A 20,976-nucleotide genomic window follows, 5' to 3' on the forward strand; every position below is an offset into this window, starting at 1 on the left:
AGGATGATGTGGAGGCCGCAGTGAGGGAGAGTGAGCATGTAAATTAAGGGAATGCATATGCTGCACTAAGGTTCAGTTGAGACAAACTGTTAGTCTTTTCTACTTGTGTATAACTTGCTTGAAATGTAGGAGCATTCCAAACGCTGTGTGTCACCTAGAATCCATCCTGGGATGAGCGAAGGTGATGATCAACATACACAGTCATTTCCTTTTTTTTTTTTTCCCCTCAGTCTATCACTCTGCATTATGATGCTGCTTTCATTGATTTCACTGGTACCATAAATCCTTGCCTGTCTGGTGATGTGCCTTGACTAAAATGTGGAGAAGCATGTGGTTTGGTTTTTGGCTCGTGTCTTAAAATGTCGTTAAAGGTGCTTGATTTCTTCAGAAGGTGAGGGTTGAGCTCTGCTTTGAAAGTAAAGGCATCTAGGAGGTATCAGTCTGCAGACCCGAGGTCACTGGTCTGTTTTCAGGTGAGCACGTGTAGCTGAAGGCTGTAGGACACGTCCTTGTAAAGCTGTGTTGTTATGAGGGCCGGCTCTGGTCTGAGACACGCTGAAGTGGCAGTCTGCTCCTGGCATGGGTAGTATCTTCCCCTAGGAAGGACAGCCTAACTGCCCGCTGGCAAGGCTGTTTCTAGTCGTCTCCCTTTCCAGCAGAATCCTATGCGGTGTTGTGGAGAAGGCTGTGGTATAAGTAATTGTTGTTAGTCTTTGGATACCAAGATAAAAATACAGTAAGAAAAGATGCTTTTTAGGAATTAACCTTCGTTTGAAGTGTGACAGAGATTCACAGATGGCATTCATCGTATCAAAAAAAGGTTGAAGAATTAAACACAATAAAATTTCCTGTGTTGTCTGGCGAATATATATCAGATTAGTTATAGGGGAACATTTAAAATCTGAGATGTAGAGATGCAGAACACTGCCCTTAGTGTCTTACTACAAGTTCTTTTTACCCTTTCTGGTAACCCAAGAGTCTGAAAATCTTAACAGGGAGGAGACTTGGACTTGTTGAGAGCAGAACATTGACTGACTATTTCCAGTAATTAACAGTGAAGAGTTTGATTTCATGTGCTGAGCGCTGGGGATAATGTTCCGAGAAGTTTTTGAGTTCTTCTGGCCAAAGCTATTCGTTTGGAAACTTTGCGGACTGACAATGTAATGAGTGAGTTAAACTTAGTCTTGTGTGGAAAAGTTCTTTTAACACTTCCAGCGACTCGAAATTCCTTAATAAGGAATGGTAAGAAAGTTGGACCCCCAGACTGACACAAATGGATTCTGTGGTGGTTGAATCATAAAGTGCCAAGGGCCTTTTAAAGGTTTTGTAAAAACAAAGAATTAGCAAACTAATTAGCACAAGCAGTACCTATCAGAGCTCTGGCAGAAGAAGTGGTGGTGGGGAATGCAAATTGCAGGCTTAGTGGTGTGCGCTCGATGTAGCTGGGAAGCAGCTGCAGAAAGGTAAAATGACAGCTTGAGCCCAGGGAATCTCCTGGCCAAGGTTTGTGTTTGCAGAAACAGGTACGGGGTGCGCTTGGGAAGGTTGAAACAGGCTTGCTGCTGACTGGTGGGAACTGGGAGCTGGCCTAACCAAACCAACACGAACTGCACGCGCATCTTCCGGAGACTGCAGCTCCCCGCTGGAGAAAGGAAAGGGAGAATTTCCTTGCGCTTCCATCATGCATTTTGAACTTGGCTTCGCTAAAAGGATGTTGTAGGTCTCCACAGCTAGCAAGTGGAGAGTTATGAAGGCAGTAAATCCAGATTCTTGTCCTTATTCTTCCTCGTGGCCAGTTCCATTAGGTCATTGGTGGCTCTACCTTGTCTATGCTATCCATAAAGTGGAGATTAAATCCATATGAGGAAGTGTTTGAGGCACGCACGTACGAGGAACCATGGATGAGTTCAGTGTTCTGGTTTATTGAGCTTCTTGTCGAAGCATCAGCTGTTTAACCCTGCCTTGCTGCGGTTTGCCTCTCTCTCCTGTTTTGCCTGTACTGACTGTTGCTTTGGGATCTTTTTCTTTCTAGAAACATTTCCATTTTCTGGGGAGGAAGATATGAGTGACCCAGAGGCTTTGAAATCTTTACTTTCCCTCCAGTGGAAGAATAAAGTACATAATTTCCCAGCTGAAAGAAAATTCAATGCAGCTGCCGCCCTGAGCGAGCCATACTGTGCTGTCTGTACCCTTTTCTACCCGTATAACCAGGTAATTCCTGATACTGCTCCGATGGACGTGTCAGTGGTGGGTGCTGAGTGGTGGCTACTGTGGAAGTTACGATGCAGAGCTTTGTAATAAAGAAGACACAAATTTGCACACCGAAGTGTGCTTGGATTTGGCAGAGACAGTGGATGGAGCCTTTTTTTGTTATCTTTCCTGGCTTCTCTGGCGTTCTCAGCTTTGATTTTTTAAATCACACTTAAAGAGCTTTGCACTGCAAACACTATTTCGTGCGGAGAAACGATGCCATATGGGGCATGTGATCGCTCCTGTTTAGATACAGGCCTGGGCTCTGAATATATGCAAACAAGCAGCAAAATAAAAATTTACTGAGTAAGCACATACATCATTTTTTGGAAACTACCAATATGCTTTGGGGTATATTATGAGCAGAAAAGCAAAATTTATCAGATGAATTAGTTATTTGCCCAGTTGTGTATTGATTTGTTCTTGCATGCTTATAGAGCCAAATCTGGCGTTGTGTGCCCGCTAGGAATACGCGCCTCGGATGCATATATATGTGTTGGAAGCTTTTTCGGAGAAAAGTGGAACCCGCCTCCCTCTTCAATAAAATATCTTGATTTATTATACAGACCGAAAATAAAATATCTGTTCTAATTGCTGGATGTTGTTGTATAATGGTTGTAAGGAAAACCGGGTGCAGATGGGCTGTTTTAATCCATTGTTTTTAACTGTGGTCTGCTACCAGAAACCTTGAAATGTCCTTCAGGAGAAATTCTTGCAGAAAGAGTAGGGAAGGATGCCAAAAGGATGGGAGAGGGAAGGTTTTGCTTTTATTAATTTTTTTTTTTTTTTCCTTGTTGTTTTCAGCTGCAATTTAGGAATTTAGATTTTCACAGAAGAAAACCAGGGAAAGCTTCTCATTATTCTAATGCTTCTTGGAGCTTTCAAAATAAATTACAGATCCCAGTACAGGCTGAAGGAAGAGAGAGAGAGGAGCGAAAGGCAGGGGTGGGGGTGTGCATGAGCAGACGGGATTTAAAGTTCTTTCTTTGTGCTGCGTGGCGTCAGGTGTTGGGTGACTTTTTTTGCAAGGGAGTGCTCTGGCTTTGAAGTTAAAACTGTGACCAGGGAAGAGGCGATTCCATATGATGATGTTTTCTCTTTAAGTCCTTACAGATGGATAAAGAAACTGTCCCAGTCTCCGTAGGGGAGACCACCTCTTTCGTCCACCTTTCTAAATGCGGACAAAAGACCAAGCCTCTGATCCCAGAGATGTGCTTTACCTCAAGTGGCGAAAACACAGAGCCCCTTCCTTCAAATTCATATATTGGAGAGGATGGAACCAGTCCCTTGATATCCTGTGCCAAATGCTGCCTGCAGGTTCATGCTAGTGAGTGTTTCCTTCTTCACCAAAACATTTTGGGTATAGAGAAACTCACAAGTTTCTTTGTGCGTTGCCTAGATTTGAATTGTTCTGGGCGTGCTTGCTGTACCTCACTCCCACTTTTTCGTTTTGTGGTACTAATATGTCTGTATGTTTGAGTCCATCTGGTCAGTCACTGAACTCAAAAATACACGCAGATCGTCTTTTTACTGTTTGTGATGTCGGCTGACACTTCTCTGTCTCACAGAAAATATTCTTTTGTTATCTTTCATTTTTTGTAATAAAGCAGAAATCATAAAGCTGATGATTGCACTCTTTTCGCTTGTTCAAATATTGGTCTGCTGGGTAGGGTTGTATTGTTCCTGTGTGCATCAGAGATGATGGAGTAGTTTCTGAGATATACTTTATTAGTGTCTGTGTCACTGTTTGTAGGAATGGCACTTGATTACAAAAAGGAACATATGTCTGTTTGTTTCCCTGATAGTTAGGTCTAAAAGAAGATCGGATTAATCCTGGTAGAGTGTACCTTCGCTGCGGATTGTACGACATCTAGTTAACATTTGCGCTCGTACTAGGAGATGCGACGAATTACTGTTCAGCTGTTTGATCTTGACAGATGGGAAATCTTATCTGACTCGCATCAGCTGGAATTACTTTTGTTGTTCCAGTTTTATAGCCCACAGGTCACCGTGCAGCTCCGCATGGCTCTCTCTTGCGGAGAACTAGAATGCAACTGTGTTTCTGTGCTGCGTCGTGATGGTGGTCGCTTCTGGCTACTAAGAGCATGGAAGGCAGAGGGAGGGTGAGGGTAGGGGCTGCTTTCTTACTTCACAAAAGGCGATCAGAACAGAGCTGCTGCATCTTGTATAGCCGTATGTCTTCAGTAGCCCAGTCTCTCAAAGTGGTTTCAGTGGCCAAATTCTGTTTAGAGACAGAGGAGTGTGGGCAAGGTGATGTTAATCTGCAGTCTCAGACAGGGGGTAGAGAAATTTAGCTTTCTCTTTTGGCTGTGCTCTACCCTTGAGGATAGGACAGAAGGTAAATCTAGTCCGATGTGATCTCCCGTGTCTTGTTTCCTTGTCGCTGTTTGTACTCCCAGACTGTGATATCCCTTTCACTTTGCTGCAGAGAATCCATTTGCTTTTATTACAGGATTGCAGTGTTGAGGTGTGTTTTGGTTATTCTGGCAGCACGCTGTAAAACCAGTTGGCAGTCTGCTCGTTATTGAGCAGTGCCCTCCCCCAACTGTGCTAGGTCATGACAACAGCAAGGACGTACAGAGAAGAGGTTTTGGGAGGTTTCTGCGCTTTAAACGTGTTGACAAAACCCATAAAAGGACCACACTCTTCCCATTCCCTTAGGATCGTCCTTATGGGACAGTCTGCTGTTCAATAGGTGTGGTTATTTCTCACCTCAGATCCCATAGTCCAGCTACCTGTGGTCCCGAAGCAAAAACTCAATGCTGACATTTCAGCCTGTCCTACACCATTTTGAGCTCCAGCAGCATTTCAGTTAAAGGTGTCTGTTTCTCTTTCAGCTCGGTTTTCAGATGAGTTTTTTTAGATTCAACACCGCTGCCCGCTTTCTAGGACTGGGTTGAATCTGTTTTCTTGCTTTGCTGTGTGATGAAAAGAGACTTCAGATGTGGAAAACAGCTGTGGATCTATATTATTGACTTTTTTTGACATAATGTTTATCTGGTTAAGTGGATGATTTTTATAAATCAGGTTATTGTGGCGATCTCTGTGCTTTCTGAATAACTTCTTTTCAGTTTAATTCAGTAATGGGAGAGTCTCCAGCTGAAATTTTATATTTGGTTTTGTTAGGATAGGTAAAGGCCATGGGATGAACTTTGTGTTAGCTAAGCTGGCCAGCAATTTGCGGTATGTTTCCTTTTCTGCTACAGGCTTTCTTTGCAGGCTTGCGGGAATCGTAGATCCAATTTTTCAAAAGTAGTTGTATGTCTTGTCCCTATTGTCTTCAGTGGCAGACCTCAGTGCCTTTGACAGAATTTTAAGGGCTTTTTCTTTTTATTTCTGTCTTTATAAAGAGTATAATACCACTGTACTATTTTGGTGCTGCAGAGGGGTATGTAGGAGGATTTGGTGCTTGCATATTGCAGTTGTCGACACTCTGTAAAGTCTGATGTTTCGAACACCTCGTATAACCAGAATTAGTATTAGTTTAAATACTCTTAAATATGTGAAATGCAATGTTAGTGGGTTTGTCCTTCCTCTTAGCAAAGATGACTGCATCAGACATGCTAAAATTCAGTGGTCTTAACTGTCTTGATATGTGAGTGCATTCCAGCAGTAGTAGCATCACTTTTGAACCCAGTTCTTGCCTGAAGGATCAAAGTACTGCTGTTGTAGTCCTTGCAAGAAGAGAAAAAAATAACGTCGAGGGTTACCTGCGCGTGGTTTTTTGGTTTGTTCGTTTTTAGACCTGCTGGTCCCAAATTCTGCCCCCCTTGCCAAAGATGACTTTCCTTCTGACTTTCGTCTGAGCCTAGGCTACTGAATATAGTTATTCAGATGCTAAACCCGCTTTCAAAGATGCTTCTGAATTGAAAAGTCAACAAGTCAATACTGCAGACAGTTAGCAAAACCCTGAAGGATGTCACTTCCATTTCTTTCAGGCTGTTACGGGATACGTCCAGACTTGGTGAATGAGAGTTGGTCTTGCTCACGGTGCGCAGCCAACGCATGGGCAGCGGTAAGCATCTGCTCTTCTGGAGACAAAGGAAGTCTTACTGTGGGAGTGAGTTAGGTGCTTCAACAGAGGTGGGTGGTGGGAAGGCACGATTTGCCTTTGCATCCCAGATGTGGTATAGTCATTTCCTGGGAAAGATGGGCGGTCTGGCAGAGCTTTTTGGTCCAGTTCTGAAGGAGTTTTGTTCCTACAGGAATGTTGCCTGTGTAATCTCAGGGGAGGAGCTCTTCAGATGACCACTGATGGGCGGTAAGTGAGGGTTTTTAGTACTTTTTCCTTCCATACTGCATCCAGTCTTCAAGCGTTGTGAATTTGGTCTCGATGCTCAGTGTAGCCGCTAGCTTTGGCATTATGGAGGTGACTGCTACTCGCTGACTTGACAGGATGAGCTGGAGTACCCGTGCTGTCTTACACTCTGCACCAGGCTTCTTAATAGCAGAGTAACATGGCTCTGAACACTTGTAGAATTTGGTTATTTCTCAGAGAAAAGTCTCTGCAGAGAATGTTCAGTATCATGCAAGATCAGATGCATAAGAAGTTGCTCCCTGTTGTTCCAGAGACATTTACCTTGTGCGGCCGTGATTAACAGTCAGTTGGTAATGTTGCCAAGGCTGCCAGCCACCATAAATATGCCTTGATACTGAGGGAGTTCGGAGAAATGTTAACTGGCCTCTTGAGTATTTAATTCAGACTCTGATTGACTCTTCACTTTTTTTTTTTCCAGGTGGATCCATATAATCTGTGCTATTGCTGTCCCCGAGGCCCGTTTTCTCAATGTAATAGAGCGTCATCCTGTGGATATCAGTGCTATTCCAGAGCAGAGATGGAAACTGGTAGGTGTCTTCTGCCTGTAGAGAGTGTTTGTGAACAAGAGTCAAAAAAAAAGAAAAAGAAAAAGGCTTTAACTAGATAGAAAAACATTGTGTGGAATCATAAAGTAGCTGAGATTGGAGGTAATGTTCTCACTCTTATTTCTAACAAATGCACCAGGAACCTGTATCACTTGGATGTCTTCAGAGGTGCTGCCTCAGTGCTTTGATACACAAACAAGTTGTGATTCGTAGATCTGCCTTTACTCTCCAGGAGTGTGCTCTTCCCTTGGGCAGAGGCTAGGATGCTTACTCACCTCTCAGTCAGGGCTAAACTGCCCGAAAGCTTCATTTACTGGAAGTACTGCATGGCAGGAGTGTGAAGGGACGTGGTAACTAGGAAGAAGCTGACATACTGCTGACCTGTTCATCTCTAATTTGATTTGTCTTTCCTTACAATTAATAAGCATTTCTTTGTGACCATGACTGCAAGGCAACACCCTGCAAAGGATTTAAGTCCAGCTACTGCTTGTTATTTAGTTACGTAGCCTTGTCTGAGGGATTAGTAATGGACAATTCATGAGCTCAGAGCAATTAATGTTACTTAATGCCCCATCACTATAGTGTGTTATTGCAAAAGAAATTGTGCTTCTGCTGCTTTTTTCATACAGAAGTCAGCTGGGCAACAGTTGGGAGTGCGGTACGGGGGGAGGTGATGTGCAGTGGTACGTTGGTTCGTGTTGATGTGTTTGTTAACTGCAGCTATTTAGTGCAGGCAGCCCAGCCAGGGCCTGGGTGAGAGAGCAGGAAAAGTCTGTCTGCTTCCAGAGTTATTTCTCTGTTGTGCAAATGGGTTTGGTACACAAATGTGAATGCAGAAAGCATTCATTATTCAGGTGGAGTGATGGAGCAGTGTGATGTGAGAGTGATAAATCTTGCAGCAGTGGTTCTTTATGGATCATCTGACATTTCCAGCATGCATCCTCTTCATTATCAGCCCTTGTAACGATGAACTAAAAATCCTTTTACACAAGACTCACTTGTATTGCTTAATGGAGCCTCACAAGCAAACATGACTTAATTCTTTAACTCTTCCGTGGCTGCCTTGCAGTCCCGTAGAGCCGGGGCAGTATTAACGTAGGTCAAACTCTGTTGGTTCGTTCTGCTCTGAAGCATTGGCTGCACCACCCAAAGCCTCTGCCAGGCCTGCTACACATCTTCTTGTTTCATTCCTGAATTAAAGCTTTGTAGGTTCGTTGATTTCTTCAGCAGTGTGTTCCATCTGCACCTCATGTTTTTTTCACGGCTCAGGAAAGGGTAGAGAATTTTTCTGTGTTGTACCTTGACTTAGGTGGTCTAATGATGTGACTTACAGGCACCTATTCCTTATGTTGAAGTTAGCAAGAGCCTGGCTTTCAGCTCAATTGTTGTCAAAGCCTGGCTTTAAGCACTTCACTTGGAAAGTGTCAGTATGGATGGTGCTGCACACTGCTTCATTATAACCAGGGTAACTCTTCTAGAGGTGTAAGGTTGGTTTATTTCTGCCAGGATCTGTGATGACCCTGCCAGCAGGGCTTGTTGGCTACTCCAGGTAGCTTTGGACACAGCTTCAGGTTTTGGTCTTGACTTTCTGTCAACTCGCCAGCATGATCCCTCTGTAAGATGTCTGGTGCCCCTATACAGCTAGCCCAGCTGTTGGGATGCAAGAATTAGACTTTCAGCCCAATTACTCTATGTTTAAGAATGGCATCAGGATAGTACTGATCTATTTAGACTGATTACAAAAATCTTTCTGCTCTGTGTTGGTCTTTATTTGTGAACGCTGTTACGACAGGTAGGCGTGCACCATCGATTTATTAGAGTTATGAACTAGATAAAGATTAAAAAAATTACTTTGGATGGCAGAACGTACAGGCAGCGGTGCTTTGAGCAGCAGCATTGGTGTAGCGTGTGAAGAAGTACAAGGGAAATTTAAATTGGATAAGGTTGTGTGGAGAAACACACTCGTGAGCCATCGTGGAGAGTTTTAGGTTCTGTGTAGGAATTTGCAGGTAGTTCATGGAGCACATGGGGAGGCAGTGGGGGAGGTGGGGGATGTCTGTGTTTTGGACATGTGCAGCTGCATTTAGGAGAGGAACTGAAGATGAGCGTGGTACGCTAAAAGGTGGTGGTGTTGGATCTGGTGACTTTGGCAACGATGGAGGTGATGCAGTACTAGATAAACTTGGAGAGGTGGCCTTTGGTGGAGAAGAAGAGAAGGAATGATGTGAGGCTTAAGGACGGTTGAAGTGAATGGATAAAGGTAAAGGAGGAAAGAGAGGGATAGGGTTATCGGTGTTTTTTGTTTTTTTAATGTTTGTGTTGTTTTAAGTTACTGTGAGAAGACTGAGGTAACAGGGAGTCGTCGTGATCTGTTTAAAGGTCTGTGCTGTTCTCTGAGCCTGCACCAGGCCTCCCCTTCCAGGCACAGGCTTTTCAGTCCATTTGGGGGTATTGCATCATTTTAAAGAATGCACTTTGCATGCTTCCTGATTAATGGTGTATTATGTGCCTGTGCACCTAAATTATTTATGACGTGGAGATTTGGAATAATTAGCTGTCATTCCTCCGTGGAGCAAATGAATTGCAGTGTTCATCATGCAGGAGACAGCCCATTTCTTACTCTCAGCTATGACCCGACTCTCTGGTGTGCATTTATTCTGAAAATTTTTCTCCTGTGCTTCAGACCTTCTCTTCCTGCTACCTCCCCTCCCACAGAAAATGTGTTTAAATCTACATGTGCTGCTTTACCACAGCACTTGGCACGGCTGCTTCTGTCCGTCCCATCTCCCACGCTTCCAGATCTTCTGCATTTTCACCCCTTCCACCGTCTTTACATTTCAGTCTCACTGTAACTCACGTTTTTCTTTATCCTTTGATCATACTTGCTCTGAGTATTCCGTTGGTGTAGCTCTTTTGCCTGTCACAAGGAGTTTGTCTTACCACTGGGGTGTCATTAGGTGCATGCTAATCCTGCTGGCTTGGAGGAATCGTGGTCGCATCAATAAAGGCAGATTCCTGATCCTGGAGGGTTAATGCTCCCGTGAGAGGCGGTATTGAGCACACTGTATATCAGCAGTTGTCCCTGCTGGCAGAGAATTAGGTATTGACAGTTTAATAATGAGATCTCATTGCTATTGACTTGCTTTCAGTGCCTGTTCCTGCTGTGCACTTTGCTGTGGTGCTTATCTAGCTTTCGAACATGGTTTACAGAGCGATAAAGGCATAGCTTATTAAATCCAAAAAAACACATTCTGGCAACACTGAGGCTCTGGCTTTGAATTTCCTGGCTTTTGTTAGTTTAAGTAAAAAGGCCAAATTAATCTTTGGTGTAAACGTACTGACTTCAGTTCACGGGAAGTGAACTGGGGTTACCTCATACACATGTGGGGCAGACTCCAGGCAGGGAGGGGTGATGTTGCCCAGAAATAGGGAGGAATGCATCTCCTTTCCTTTTGCATGTTTTACTTTCAAGGAAAGGAGAAGGAATCATTTTTTATTTGTCTTGGCAATGTGTGGTAGCTAGCTCAGCGAGCCCCTGGCTTGTAGCTGTGATAACACAAATAAAACATAACATTGAAATTTGGAAATTCTTATTTTTCATTTGCTGGATAGTTTATAATATGATACCACTCCTCTTATTTTTGAGAGTACGCTTTTAAGATAGCTCAGATCTAGAAGCAGAGTGAATGTGTACTTCTGGGGGTTGTATTGGCTTACTGCGTGATCTCGGGCGGCTTATGTTAAATTTCTAAACCCCCGGGATGTAGTAATTCATACGGATCTTAAAATTTAGGTCATGTGTTCTGTAATGGCGCATACTTTGAGCGCTGCTTTAATGGGAGCGAGGTAAACAAGAGGCCACCAAGAATGAAAGAGGGGAAGAAAGGCTCTGTTTAATATCAGACTCTGCAGAGAGAAAAAGAATCTGTCATTCATAGTATCGTAGTGTGTTTATAGGAGATCGGTGTTTAGATGAGTAGATGGACTGGGAGGTGGGCGGGCGGGCAAACCGGGGGGGCAGTGGCTGGAGCAAGCCAGTGTGGTGTGCCTCGGAGACGGTCATCTGGAAACGGGCGCTAAAAATTACTGCTTTCCTCTGTTCCTCCGCGTGTGTGGAAATTACTACTTTGTAATGAATACATTACATAGCTGCACAGTCAGATTCATGGGCATGTAATATCTCTCAGGGTTTTATTTATATGAGCCGTTCATTTGAACGAGTAAAATGCGTGTTCGTCTCGCCTGTGTGATACTAATTTTTCCCTGATTTGCCTTGTCCAAGCCTCAGCTAAGGTGAAGAAGCTGCTGTTGATCAGTGAGAAGTTCCCTAGACTTAAGATGTTAAAAGCTAAGAATGGTGTTTCCAAATAGCTCCCTGGAAACATCACGCAAGTGCCCAACTTAAATTTCTTTAGATTGGGATTCCCAAAATCCAGTCTTAGGTATTTCTGAGGGGCTGAAAACAAGAATTCGGGGCTGTTAGGGAATGAGGAAATGTAGCTCCTTTCCTACCGACACCTAATGCTTGCTGCCAAGTCTACAGTGCTAGAAGGCTTAAGATTTTTAGCTTTGAAAAAATTCAGCTTTCTTTTTAAAGTAGTCACATACCTGTAGTTGATCACCTGTCCCCCCTAAGTGCTGTCTGGTTAGATTAGCCCAGTAAGTGGATCTGCTTTGCAGAAAATGGATTTTAAAAAATAGTGAAAGATTTCACACCTTTTTTTTCCCCCTGTAATTCTGATGTTTGGTACAATGTCTTGTCGTCTTCTGTACGTGAAACAGTGACTGAGTTAACTCCAATAGCTAATCTGACATGGATGCCAATAAAATATTTGCTGTCGATCTGTTTATGTGTGTAAAATAAACACGAGATATTTTTGTTCCATTATGTAAAATTATATTCTATTAGATCTAATAGGTATAATGTTCCATTAAATATAATAGAACAAATTATTACACGGTTATTCAGCATTCTGCTCTTTCAAAAAACGAGAACGTTATTTTCTAGCATCTCTGGAAGATGCAGCTGCTGTTTGAATTAACCAGGTACATTTTGTGTATCTGAGGAGGATGCGTGTGGAGCTGTAGCAGTTCTCTAGTAACGCTGGTGTGTGTGTGTGTGTGTCTGTTAGACCCTCCCGTGCACGTAGTCTCAAACGGGACGTAAGGCTGCTTCTCTGTCTGGTGTGATTCTGGAGGCGGGAGACCGGTAGATACCGTCATGGTCAAGGGAATGATAAGTCAGGGGCTGTTGTAGCTTCTTGGCTTACGAGTGGTGCCAGGCAAGAGCGTGCAGGCAGTTCTGGAAGCACGGGACTTGACCCCTCAGCGGCGAACGTCACCGTGTCTGGCTGTGGCTTCTGGGCCCTGGGAGGCCTTCCACCGCGTCGGGCGGCAGGGCCATGGCGTCGCAGCGTAACGCTGAGCTGTGCTTCTTTGCAGAGATGTGTGTACTGTCGGAAACGGATGAAGAAAGTGTCCGGTGCCTGCATCCAGTGCTCCTACGAGCACTGCTCCACGTCCTTCCACGTGACCTGTGCACACGCAGCCGGCGTGCCCATGGAGCCGGATGACTGGCCCTACGTTGTGTCCATCACTTGCTTCAAGCACAAAGCAGCTAACCAGAATGTACGTGGTTTTGGTGGTGGTTTGGGTTGGGTTTTGGTGTTGTGGGGGGGGGGTTGTGGGTGGTTTTGGTTTGGTTTGTTTTGTTTGTTTTTTTTTTGAGAACAGTTTCTCTGTGCCTGTATTTTTGACGCAGCTTTTATGATTGCAAATAGCAAATTCTTCCCTTTTCTCAATAACGCAGATTCAGTTTCGAAGGGAGGTGACCCTTGGACAGACTGTGATCACAAAGAACCGGAATGGACTCTACTACAGATGTAAAGTGATTGGCACGACCACACAGACTTTCTACGAAGTGAACTTTGACGATGGTTCATACAGTGACAACGTTTACCCAGAAAGCATTATTGTAAGCAGCTCTCTGGGGAGCCTGTTGCCGTTATAGATGAGTACAGAGTGTAACACGTGCATTCCTCTTCTAGGCGCTTTGGGGTGGAACAACAAAGTGAAACTTAAAAAAAAATGTTAGGAAAATTAAAAAGTAAAGTTGCTGCACGTGTGGAAAAACTCGTACTGCTCTTCATTACTGTTCATCTTGTTATGACGTTATCTCATTTCAATTTTTGTGCCTTTACAAAGATGTGATTTTCTATTGCAGATGACTTAACAGAAAGCAATATTTGTTTTAAGTTGCATCCTGTTTGTTTTGTGGTTGAATAATCTTATTTTTCAACTGACAAGTGTGATTCATGTGGGAAGCAGATTGTCTGTAAGCACTTCTGGTTCAAAATAGGGAATTCACTTAATAGAAGGAATGTGTCGAAGAGGCTGGCTTGTCAGCTCATGCATTCTCTTCCTGATTGTGCCATTAATTCAGCGTGTGAAGCGGAGCAGGTCACCCCACTTGTTGTTCTGATCTGAGAGTTTGGGGGTTTGTAATGAGAAATTTCCTCGAACTGTCACCAGAGGAGGTGCAAGTGTTTATTTCTGGTCTGTCCTTGGTTAATGGTTTTGTTTGAGATGACTGCAATTAATCACAAGTGCAGAAGCTTTCTTATACTTAGTGTTACGTAGCAACTTCCTTGAGCAGCGATTTTAACACGCCTGTTTCCTTACCTAGTTCTTGAGCTTTGTTGGTGTTGACTCTCTGACCTCTTTCTTTCTCATGTCTTCAGAGCAGAGACTGCATCCAAATGGGACCCCCTCCAGAGGGTGAGCTGGTTCAACTGCAGTGGACAGATGGAATCATCTATAAGGCCAAGTTTATTGCAGCCCAGATCAGTCAGATTTACCAGGTGAGTATGGAAGAGTACCCACATACTTCACGTCCACTGTCTGATTGTTGCTTGAACTGTGTCGCTCGCCAGCGTTGAATGCTTGCTCTGGTCATGAAGGGAGAATTTGTCTTCTGAAATTAATACTGCTGGTAATCTAAAGAGAAATACAGTGATAAAATAGGATCAGGGTAAAGGTTTTCTGTGGCGGAATGTGGATGTACGGATAGACATAGGTCTAGACTGTATCTGCTTTTAAAATATACAAAATAAATTTGCCCTTTTCCTTATAGTTCAGATCTGACTCGGGTCAAAAGTGGCCTACTCGAACTACTCTCTGATGACTATCCTATGGCTGTAGCTGAACTCGACATCTGTAGTTCCCCATGAGTCAGTATCTACAAAATTAACCACTTTTCCTCAATTCTTTGAGAGGAGGCAAGGGAAATGACGGGGGGCAATAATCCTCTGGTCATGGGAAGGTACTTTGTGAAGCAGCAGCAGCGGCGTGTGGGAATAACGTCCTGCTGTTGTTGTGTGAGGAGCTGGAAACCTTCAGTCTCTCGTCTCACACGCTCTCACCATCTCTGTTTTTAAGGTGAGAAAACCAGCAGCCAGTTCTTTTGTCTTTGTCTGTTCCACATATGGGATTTTTGTTTGTGGAAGGTTGTACGAGTCAGTAAAGGAAGATCTAGCCCAGGACAGAGTATTTTGGCACAGAAGATTTATAAAATGCAGTACATCCATTTGATTAAATCCTTTTTAAATGGTACCGAGAAGTTGAAAATTACAGTGATTTGGAAAGTATACTTTGTGCCCAGCCTTTTGAAAAATACATGCTGAAATTTGCAAATAATTGTTACTTTTGAGAGATTAATGCCTCTGGACAAAAGGCAGAGGAATTCCCATATCTTGTACTTGTTTGAAGTGGGGTTCTGGTTTCTGTCCTTTCTACGCAGAGTGTTTCATATCTGTGTGTGAAGAGCAGAATAATCCACCCTGTCAGTTAACAGTCTTTTTGGTGTGTATAATGGATGTTAACTGCTTCAGAGAAGATATGATCTGAGGTGACCCTGGTTATGAATAAGTACAATATATAGCTCCATAAAGATCTATTGTTATGCATGCTTTCCAGTTTAATCACAGTATAGGAAATTGTCATTGATTTCTCGAAGGTACAATAATTTGAAATAAGCTATTCCACTGATAGTGCCAGATGACAGGAAAATATGCATGAGGAGTCCGTGTTTTTCAAATCCTGCAGTTACCTATAAGTAAAGCGCTTCCCCATAGGGAAAATAGCCTGAATAGCTTCCCACATTGCTTCCCTGTGTAGGAACTTTTTCAGTACTTACGGTGCATCTTTTTTATCTGTTTTGGAATAGGATTACATTTAAAAACACGGAGACAGTTTTGTTGCTTCATAGGAAGACAGCATGGTTTAGCTTTGGCAGTTCAACTCGCCTGATTTTGCAGTAGCTTCCCAGTTCACAGCTCTGAGTCTGCGTTTTGTGTTGCAGGATTAAATGTGTGTATTTTCCAAAACACTGAGCCCAAAGGACTGTCCTGTAACTTGCTCTGATGTATGTTCCTAACAGGGGTCTGACCCCTATCAGTAATGGGGAGCTTTAACAAGGCCCAAGCACTCTGTGAGAGTTTGAGGTGGCGCTGCCCTCAGCTGCGAATCCTGCCTTTCTGCCAGGAGTCGGGCTGGTGTCGTGGCGATGGCAGACAGCAACGGCTCGTGCTCGGCTGCTGAACTGCCTAATTCCTGTTCCCTTCTGCCTCTCTTACGGTAGTGGTGCTCTGTAAAACCAGAGAGTAAATGGGACCAGTAGCATCTTAAACCACCTCGGCAGGGCTCAGCAGAGCTCATCTTTCAAAGCCTGTGCTCCCGCCTGCCTCGTTAGTGCGGCTGATGGACGCTGCTCAGTGAAGGCACCTCGGCAGGTGTCGCTCAGCTTGCATAGCTGATGAGCTGCAAGACCTGGGCAGCGCAGGAGGAGGAGTTCAGAGCACAGATGCTGCTTCTTTCTGAGTTTGTCCAGTCTGAACCTGGCATCCTGTATTAAACTGTGGTGGGTGTCCTGCATTTATCCAGAAAAGCATAATAAGTCTTGAGCAAAGGAAATGAGAATCTCTTAAAAACTTTTAATAGTTTTAACATTTTTATGTGCACATTTCCATGAATAAACATTCCTGTAACACCTGATGTATAATTCATGATATAATCAGTGCTTAGCAAAAAAGGTTTGATGTGAGGAGTTACCACCATTTTTTGTACCTGGCTGACTATTTCTGCTTGTTAAAATACAAATGTATTTTAGTAGCTGGAGTTGTTTCCTTATGATGTGTGAAAATGCTTTGTTTAAGATGAAAGAAATTCTTATTACCATATTGGCCTGAATACGGGGCTGCCTTTTATTCACATTATAAGTGAAAAGCTGGGGTTTTTTCAGGATTTGAATCAAAAATCAGTAGAAATCTTCAGTGCTCTGACTGGGAGGGGGGAGCAGAGGTGCTGGTCCAGCCGTAGCACAGTCATTTCAGGATCCACAGGAGCACTGGATGAAACCACTTGGGCCAGATAAAGACGGATGCCTGAGCAGCACTGAAACCAGCACTTCTTGGCTTCGGCATCCTTCACCCAGCTTAGGGATGCGCGTTCTACGGCAGTCCCAGCGACGGGCAGTGCCAAGAACAGGGGCTCATCCATGGGGTTGGCCCCTGATGCTTCCTTGGTCCCCTAAAGGGACTGTATGTGGCATGGGAGTGGGAGTGGACTGTTCGAGTACTGTAAAGGTAGAGGCCAGGTTCTTACTTCATCTTCTGCCTCCTCTGCAGGTCGAGTTTGAAGACGGTTCTCAACTCATGGTAAAGCGTGGTGATATTTATACCTTGGAGGAAGAGCTTCCCAAGAGAGTGAAGTCTCGCCTGGTGGGTATCAACAGACACAGTAAAATGGCTGTGGCTTGCAGAACACATTCACGTTTTCTTAGCGTATTGTTTAGACATTAGGTGAATGCAGCCTCCAGTTTCTGCAGCTGTAAAACTACTTGTCATTCACAAAATACGTAGAGTAGAAGAACTCCTTGGCGTAAACACTTGAAAAACATTTAAATTATTTTCCCTTTCACATGTGCAGATCTGATTTTTGTTTTCACTGCTTAAAAGATTGTGTTCATACCATCTTACACCGTATGAATTTAGTTATACGGACTGCTATTCTGTCTGAATACTGCCTTTCATCAGAAGTGAAGTGAATTGGTCTACAGCTAAGTGGTTTCTGGAAAACTGATTAGCAACATGGGACCAAATCCCCGTTTCTCACCAAACAGAAGATTTAGAATGTAGCTCTCGCCTATAAAGCTCTTAATCTAAAAGATCAGGCTGTCTTTAACTGCACACAATGGAATTATTGAGCCTAGAAAATATAGGGTATTTACTTCATAGCTTTTTTCATTCCAGACTTGCTGGGTGTTTTCAGACCTGGTGCTTTAACCTTTAAAGCCATCTCACTTAAGCAAATGATAAGGCTGGTGTCTATGCAAGTGGAGAATATACAGTTTTCTCCTTCATTCCAAATGTCTGTCATGTCCGCCACTGCAGGAGAGGGATGGACCCACAAAGTTAACCTGTGATAAGGTTCTGGGCTCCTGTCTCTTTTCACAAGACAAAAAGAGGATGATGGTCCAGCCTTCCCTTAAGAATATATGATTTGCTATGCCAAGTGAAACCAGTGGTTCGCTGACCCTGTGAACTGGTGGCCCGTAGCAGAACAGATGCGCATTGTCAAAAATAGCCTGGCAGTTCTGTGGAAGAACTGATGACTGTTTGGAGGAATCCTTTGTTTGCTTATGCATGAAATCATCAAGGGTTTTGCCCAAAAAACACTTATAAAATGCTTTCTGTAGTGTAGCCCTGGATGGCTTCTCCATATTGTTTGAGGTTGTTTATCTCAATAAGACCTCATGGCGTAAATTTTAGAGGTTAATAATAATTTACCTTGTTATCCTTGAAAGACTTGTGGTGGCAAAGAAACACCTTAGGATTAATTTCTAAGATGTGCACAATATTGCAGTTCATTTAAGCTTGTCTAATAACAAAGACAACCTACTGGAGCCCTGAAATACAGGATTTTGAAGGAAACATATCCTCTGCAGTGAAGACATCAGGCTTTATCACAGTTGCAGAGAAAGGAATGCAAGCTGGAAAGTGAATAGAAAGTTTCAAGTCCACTTGAAAGCTGAGGCTTTTCTCGTGTACTTTCTGCTGCCAGAAGGGTTAGACCATGCTCTGTGGAAGCGATGCTCACAGTGCTTTGGTGTGGTGCAGCAGAACAAAGGAACAAAGCGATAGGAGAGGATAATTTCTACCAAGAAATGCATCTCATTTCAGAGTGGAAGAGCAGGATGAACAGAAGCAGTTGTTTGTACAGTGATCCCCAAGTGCTTTCTTTGGGTCCCTTTTTTTTTAAAAAAAGACAGTAGGGAAGCCCCAGTCTCCTCTGTGCCTTCTGCTAGGAGCAAATAACCTGAAGAGGCCAAGGAGGATAGGAGTAAACAGAGAACTGGCAAGGCAGGAGCTGAAGTGAGAGATACTCTGAAACAGAAAGAAGGCAACTCGAGGGTTTCTCTTTCCAGACCGGTTTCAGAAGCCCAGAATTTGTAATTTCAGCTGCGTGCGTTGCATGTTTCGGAGGTCACTTTTTCTGCAGGAACACGCTGAACCAAATAGTTGACGTGCTGTCCCTGCTGTCCCCTTACGCAGGGCTGCTCCACGGTTTGCACCCGCGTCTCTCCCCGTTTTCCTGCCCTGCCTCTAATGATTGTGCTTTCGTGTCTCCTGCAGTCCCTCAGCACTGGGGCCCCTCAGGAAGATGTATTTTCGGGAGATGAAGCGAGAGCAGCCAAACGTCCCCGGCTGGGGAATTCAAGGAATCCTGAAGAATATGGACAAAACCCAGATTACTTGGCCTTTATGGAGAGCCTGTTGCAGACACAGTACCAGCCTGGAACTCAGAGCAACATGTTTTAACCAGGATTCATTAAAAATATTAAATTAACCCTTTTCAAGCCTGTGGAAAAATAAACAGGAAACTGTTGAATAGAAGACCAGCCTTGTGCAATAGCCTGCTGTGAATTTCTTTCGTCTACTCTTGGTTCGAACTGCGAGAAGATCCTGTCTGGCTGCACGCTACCTCTACTTTGCCAGACGTTGCTGACCAATAGAGTAGGGAGGTCGGAAAACCTTCAGACAGCATTTCACGTGGAGACTTTGGAAGAGTTTGTACTAATAGATCTTTGTGACTGGCTCCTTTTTTGAGGCTTGGAAAGGGTTAAAATTTAACAAAATGACTTTTTAAAATATGTCAAACTCTTTTGTCTTTAAAGGTGCTATTACATTGACTACTGAAGCAGCCTTTGGAATTGTGTTTTCTGTACATAGACGTCACCTTTGTGAAGTTTTCTATAAATGAGCATTATTAAAAAAAAAAAGCAAACAAAAATAGGAAAACAAAAGTTTCCACAAAACATTTTTCTAGATTATGGCTTTAAAACAGGAAAAAAACCCCCAAGAACCTCCCCTCTCACCCCCAAATGAAATGTGACTAATATTACAGCGGGGGGAGAGAACAAGAGCAGATGTCCTGGAAAGTTCTGGTTCTTTTTTGTAAAGAAACACTATCTTCTTTGTAAGCTGGGGAAGATGGGGAAAGAAATGTTTCATAGCTGGGATGTTTCTTACCGGTAGTTCTCCTAAAGACATGTGATAGATGTGTGCATTTCTGCCATGTCACCAGGAAGGGACTTAGGGAAGAAATGGCCGGGTTTTGGTCATTCTTGTCATCTTCCTTCCCCATCTTTGCCATCACCGTTGCTTTCTAGTTAAAGATCAGCATGGCTTTCAGTTACAATACGCCACTCCGTTTTTGGCAAGTGTTCTGTTGTTGCTTCTTGTGTTAGTTCCTTTACGAGCCATCCCCCTTCCCCACTGCAGACTAGAGCATCGAGGAGTTGCTCTAGCTCTCTGGTAGGCATGTCTCCCATAGGAATCTTTTTATTTTCTATGTCTCCTTTTTTTTTTTTTAATTTTTTTTTTTTTTTTGAGTTGTGCTCCTTACAGTTGTGAGAATCATTCCATGACAGAGCCTGGGAGGTGTTTGTATGTTTTTCTTTTATCCTATTAAAGAAGAAATTCCCCAAACATCTTTGATTGTTGTGACATCCTTTACTTAAGTAAAGACTGAGCCTTTGAGATTCTCGTGGGGAAGAGGAATGCAAAGCCCTTCGTTTGATTGGACTCAGTTCACTGAGAATTGAACGAGCATTAAAGGCAAAACCAAATCCTGAAGCATGGAGTGGGCAGCTCCTACTTGAACACTTGAAACCCACCTCCGGTCGAAGAGCTGTTGTGGAGCAGTGTTTTATAAAAGAACCTGATCCAAAACCCTGCTGAAGTCACTGGAAAGTCTTCCACTCTCTTGGGAGGACCTCTGTCAATTCGGAGGGAGAGAAAAAGGCAGCTCTGGTACAGAGTTGGAAAGGGGACGTGGCTTCCACAGTGTCTGGGTGAAGGGGGGCAAGGGCACGTCGTACCACTCACCTCAATGCCTTGGCCTGGCAGAAGCCGCGGTGAGATAGCAGAGCTATCAGAACGCTGCACAGCAATCTGTTCCACTTAATTCCCTGAAATTACTGGACAGAAAGAGACAATATTCGTTTCTTTCCTTTTTTTTTTTTTTTTTTTTTGTTCAAAGCCCCTTTGCAAGGTGGTGGTTGTTCTGTGGAGAGGCTTTTAAGCAACGCTATAGCTGGATCTTTAAGGGAATAAGTGGGAAGGATTTGTGGGCTAGCAGATGGTAGATTAGCATCTTAAGAGACTCGATGGGTATTAAATTGTCCTAGTGAAAGAGTGGAGATAGGCTGAAGCAATTTTTTTTTTTTAATTTTGTCTTTTGTTCTCCCTTTATTTCTTACTGCCTCTGCTACGGGTTATTTTC

The 20,976-nt window shown here is 43.5% G+C and overlaps 1 protein-coding gene across 2 annotated transcripts in view; it reads left to right on the forward strand.

The window, feature by feature from the left end:
• The window catches only part of KDM4B (lysine demethylase 4B), a 78,159-nt gene extending 58,123 nt beyond the window's left edge, over positions 1 to 20,036 (forward strand). For both annotated transcript variants that reach the window (XM_086477666.1, XM_086477665.1), the window contains exons 13-22: positions 2,033 to 2,211; positions 3,355 to 3,577; positions 6,210 to 6,286; positions 6,477 to 6,532; positions 7,008 to 7,116; positions 12,577 to 12,762; positions 12,944 to 13,108; positions 13,875 to 13,994; positions 16,818 to 16,910; positions 18,825 to 20,036. In XM_086477666.1, the coding sequence (XP_086333792.1) occupies positions 2,033 to 2,211; positions 3,355 to 3,577; positions 6,210 to 6,286; positions 6,477 to 6,532; positions 7,008 to 7,116; positions 12,577 to 12,762; positions 12,944 to 13,108; positions 13,875 to 13,994; positions 16,818 to 16,910; positions 18,825 to 19,010 (1,394 nt within the window). In that variant the 3' untranslated portion in view covers positions 19,011 to 20,036. The remainder of the gene's footprint in view (positions 1 to 2,032; positions 2,212 to 3,354; positions 3,578 to 6,209; positions 6,287 to 6,476; positions 6,533 to 7,007; positions 7,117 to 12,576; positions 12,763 to 12,943; positions 13,109 to 13,874; positions 13,995 to 16,817; positions 16,911 to 18,824) is intronic.
• The last annotated feature ends 940 nt before the right edge of the window (positions 20,037 to 20,976 follow it).

Source organism: Leptosomus discolor, chromosome 24, assembly GCF_034619465.1.
Source record: "Leptosomus discolor isolate bLepDis1 chromosome 24, bLepDis1.hap2, whole genome shotgun sequence".
Taxonomy (NCBI): Eukaryota; Metazoa; Chordata; class Aves; order Leptosomiformes; family Leptosomidae; genus Leptosomus; species Leptosomus discolor.